The 4840-nt window shown below is 31.6% G+C and overlaps 1 protein-coding gene across 1 annotated transcript; it reads right to left on the reverse strand.

Annotated features, from left to right (window-relative positions):
- Positions 1 to 723: 723 nt before the first annotated feature.
- On the reverse strand, positions 724 to 2678 carry LOC133036822 (uncharacterized). The gene is made up of 2 exons (XM_061113596.1): positions 2588 to 2678; positions 724 to 1238 (listed from the first exon to the last, which is right to left on the reverse strand). The coding sequence occupies exons 1-2, from the start codon at positions 2676 to 2678 to the stop codon at positions 724 to 726; spliced, it is 606 nt and encodes a 201-aa protein (XP_060969579.1).
- Between the last annotated feature and the right edge of the window lie 2162 nt (positions 2679 to 4840).

Raw genomic sequence — 4840 nt, forward strand, 5'->3', positions numbered from 1 at the left:
CTCATATTAATATATAATATGTCTCATTTTAATATTTTAATCTATCTTATATTATAACAATATAATATAACACGGTAAACTAATTTACTCATCTTTATTTTAGTTCACAAGATTTTGAACTAAATTTTTCTCCACATTTAGGTAGAATCGAAAGCTCCCAAAACAAGAAAATTGAAGCAAAAGTGCACACATGAAAATTGAAGTTGTAAAGTTTGGAACTACTATTTACTTTGAAACCAAGCATTAAAGATAAGCCTGCATTGCCTAACCTAATTGATAGCAACCCTAGCTAGGTGAGGTACCTAGCATCAATAACTTCTTTGTTGTGACTATACATAGTTAGCCTTCATAACCTAATATAACTAATGGAGTTGCTTTGTGGATTCATTATCACCTTTAAGCTAACTAATATTTATATATGTATACATATAAATATATATATATATTTTTTTTTTTAAAAAAAAAAAAAAAGTTGGCATGGTTTCACTACCAAGAAACTTGATGTTAAATCAACACAAAAATAATAAAATTTTAACATTAATTTTTTTTACTCCAATCACAATATTAAAAATTAATAAAAGTGTATTATTTATTATTATAATATATGTACAAAAAAGTTTACTTATAAATATATTATTTAAATATTAAAAATTAATAAAAATAGATTTTAGAGTGTGGTTAGAATGAATTTAGTATTTTTTTTTTTGAAAGAAAGGGAGCCCGCTAGAAAGAAAGAAACTCAATAAGGTCACATGGGTCATCGCCTATCCAGATTGCCACTTCATCTAACCCCAAAGCCCGGTGCGCCAACTTGTCAGCAAGGGAGTTGGCACCACGATTGACATGAGAGAGCCAAGCAGCAAGGACGTGAGACAAAGTATCCTTGATTTGACGTATAAGATCTCCAAAAATCGAGATGTCTTCTTTATGATGAAACAATGCGTCAGTAATAGCTTTGCAGTCTGTTTCTACCTCATGGACCAGAAAATGTTCATCGATGCACCAGCGCAACGTAGTGAGGAGAGATTTTGCTTCAAGAGTGGGGACAGTTCCTCCTCCAATGTAGGGTTGTGTCAGGGCTGCAACTACCAAACCTTCACTATTTCTGATAACACCACCAAAACCTGCTTTTCCATTGACTTTGGAGATTGTTGCGTCCACATTGAGCTTGAGAAGTCCCGAAGCCGGAGGAGACCAAGTTGTGGTGACCAAAGTATGACTGGGTCGGGCAGTAGATGCTGAATTCGTCAGGGAAGAAAGATAATCAGCCAGAAAACATTGAGCCAAGTTGAAAATTGCATGAGCTTGATCATAAGCTTAACTTTTCAGAGCTTTGTTCCTGTTAAACCAGATAAGCCAAGCAGTGCAAAGAAAAAGCTCTACTTCTTTGACATTTTAATAAAATCTTAATAAATTTAGTATAAAATCTTAATAAATTTGACATTTTAATATTCCATTAGAGTTGGACGTAAATTTAAAAACAACTTCTATTAAAGTTGCCCTAACTTCTTTTTTATATATAAAAAAAATCCCTACTAACTAATTAATAAGTATATTATTATAATTATTACAGAAAAAGTAAAGGGAAATTTTTAATAATATACCTATATTATAACAAATTTATGGATATTATGTGCATCATTTAATTGTGCGGTATACCGTTTCTGGCCATACCAAAAATTGAAAGTAATACACGTGGGACTTGTTGTTGAACTATATTAGAAAACCACCATCTTCTCCGGTTCATGAACCATTGCCTTCGACAACTGACTCATTCTTAAAAAAAATGAACAACTATTATGTGTATTACACACCCTTAGTAACTCATATATATACCTCTAACACAATAGAAAAAAAAAAAAAAAAGACCCAATATTCCCAAACTGCAACACACAAAAAACACACATAAATTAGAAACTGAAGTATAACATATCATAATATAATCAAAAGCAATAAACTAATACTTATACAATACATAAGCTGATATATACATATATCCTAAAATAGTAACTTATAACACACACAGTATGCATAAAAACACACAAAAAGGCAAACACACTTAGGAGAAAAAAATCAAACACAAAATAAGAAACTAAAATAATACATATATGGTGATCTGTGAATCGCTAAATTATATATAAAACACAACAAATCACTAAAACATAATAAATCACTTATTAGTAACTTATAGAACTACAACAAATCAATGGAACTACACCATAAACAACAAACACTCAAAAAAATTGACAACCTACATTTTATACTAAAATATTAAATAAAAAAGAAATACCAAATCATAAGATACAAAAGCACAGTAAGAAACTAAAATATAACTTGCCAAACACAAATACAACATCATTAAAAACACATACAAAAACATCCAAAAAAGCCCAGATTCTAAACTAACAACACCTTTTAACAAACAAAATACACAAACACCCATCTAATACAGAATAAGAAACTAAACCAACAAAATCTCATAAATCATAAAAAAAAACTAAATCTAAACAAAATAAGAAACCACATACAGAATGATAACAAAAATTATTTAGAAACCAAACAGACACTCCTCTCATCACCAAAATACATTTTCCTGACATCTCCACTTCACCACCTTCACTGCCTTTTCTCTTCGAACCAGAAGGTGATGGAGAAACCGAGCTTCTTGTAATCGCCATTGCAACACGTTCAACAACTATTCACAAATGCAAAACCCTAAAATCAACTCTAACCAAAAACACAAGCTAAAGTATAACAGAGAAAACGAAAGAAAAATGAAAAAGAAAGCATAAAAGATTATGATCTTGCTGGTTCATATCACAAGATATATATATATATATATATAGAGAGAGAGAGAGAGAGAGAGAGAGAGTGAGAGAGTGAGAAACTCACTTTAGAAAGTGCCTTAGATGGTGACTAGAAAAGTAATTAGATAGAAAGAGAAAGAAAAAGTGACTATCGTTTCTGAGGGAGGGAGAGAGAGAGAGAGAGAGAGAGAGAGAGAGAGAGAGAGAGAGAGAGAGAGAGAGAGAGAGAGAGGCTTCTGAAATATAGCTCAAAGCCTATAATTGTGTAATACATGCATAAAATATATGAAACAAGAAGAACGGTATACGAGGCATTCATTTTAAACTTAATAACGGTATGAAATATGATTAAATAATATAAGGCCATTTCCGTAAATAAAAACAAGATAACGTCTCCCGGTGTAAATTTTTCAAAAGTAAATATATTATATATGAGAAATTTGATATTATATGCTTAAAATTAATTTATCCACTAAAAATATGCTACATATTTTGCATTATACAATATATACTTACACCATTTTTCTCATCCAATTTTACCCCTAAACAAATAAAAACCAAACATCTCTCTCTCTCTCTCTCGTATCTCTCTGCTCTCTCTCTCTAGGATACTCACACCACATACACACACACACTCTACCAGTTGTACGACCCATCACCGGAGCTAGTGTTGTTCAACCACCTTACATTTCAAAAAAACTTCTCTCGTTTTTTGCGTCTTTCTCTTCTGGTTGACCAGTTTTTAACAATATTTTGCGATATTTAGCAATATATTTGTAATGATAGAACAAATCTGAGGTCGGGGATGAAGTTTATTGATGATTTGTGATATTTAGCGATGTTTAGCGATGATATTTGCGATGTGTTTTGTGATATTGTGAATTAGAGACATTTAGAGATATTTTCACTATTTTCGTGATGTTTCGCGACATCGTCAAAAACAGAAAAAAAAAATGCACAAAATAAGTGTTGTTGTGAATTGGAGACATTTAGAGATGTTTCATGATTTCACGATGTTTCGCGACATCGTCAAAAATCAGAAAAAAAAATGCAGAAAACAAGCGCTAGATGGGTCAAAAACCAGAAAAAAAATGCGGTGGTCGTGGGTTGTCTTGGGTGCTTCTCGTGGGTCGTCGTGGGTCGTCGCGAGTCATCATGGGTCTTCTCGGTCATGTCGTGGGTCGTCTTGGTCGGTCGGAGCTCGTGAACAGTCGGGGCTTGAAAAGTTTGGTGCTGGATGGGAATAACAGAGAGAAAGGGGGGGGATGTTAGACAGCGAGAGTGAAAGAAGAGAGTTTTTGAATTGTAAGAGTAATTTTAGGGTTTTAGGGTGTTTGGAGAATATTTAGAGTATTTGTTTAAAGGTGGTATATTAAAAGAATAGTCTAAATTTTTAAGTATGTTTTATATATTCACATGTATACCGATAATACTGTGGCTGTATTGAAAAATAAATGTAGTAAATTTTTTTTATTAAAATTATGAACATTTTTAATGGCATACAAAATAAGTGGTGTAATTATGTTTTAATATTTTCACTATTTTTTTTTTTTGATAATGCCCTAAAATTTGTGTTAAATTTCACTTATAGCATTATGTTAAATTGATAAATTTGATACACAGTTATGCACTTTTTATTTATAATATTATTATTTAGCTTTTTTTTAATAAATAGTCTCAGAGAACACCACTAATGAGCATAGAATCTCAAAGGGGCCGAGAGCTAGAGAATGTTATTGAGAGATGGCCTCTCCCAAAATAAGGGTCATGATACAGTGAAGATATCCACACCACCAATCTGTACTAACAATAGTTGTTAAAACAAATTTAGCAAAAGTATCAACTACTACATCAACATTTCTTGGGCATAAAATAAAACTCACAACATTGAAATTTTTATGAGAAACTTTAATATCATCAAAAACCAAACTCAAAGACGAATCTAACTGTTGGGTTTTATGCCCTAAATAAAACTCTTTACAATCTGATTAGTTATCAATATAAGAAATTTGAAGTCATTGATGTTTGCATGA

This window comes from Cannabis sativa, chromosome 1 (assembly GCF_029168945.1).
Source record: "Cannabis sativa cultivar Pink pepper isolate KNU-18-1 chromosome 1, ASM2916894v1, whole genome shotgun sequence".
NCBI classification, from domain to species: domain Eukaryota; kingdom Viridiplantae; phylum Streptophyta; class Magnoliopsida; order Rosales; family Cannabaceae; genus Cannabis; species Cannabis sativa.

Excerpts from the sequence above, each read along its gene's own strand:
- LOC133036822 (XM_061113596.1), bottom strand. The coding sequence starts at position 2,678 with ATGGCGATTACAAGAAGCTCGGTTTCTCCATCACCTTCTGGTTCGAAG. Across the intron at positions 1,239-2,587 it reads AGTGGAGATGTCAGGAAAAT|CATCTACTGCCCGACCCAGT; the intron begins GTATTTTGGTGA and ends TGACGAATTCAG.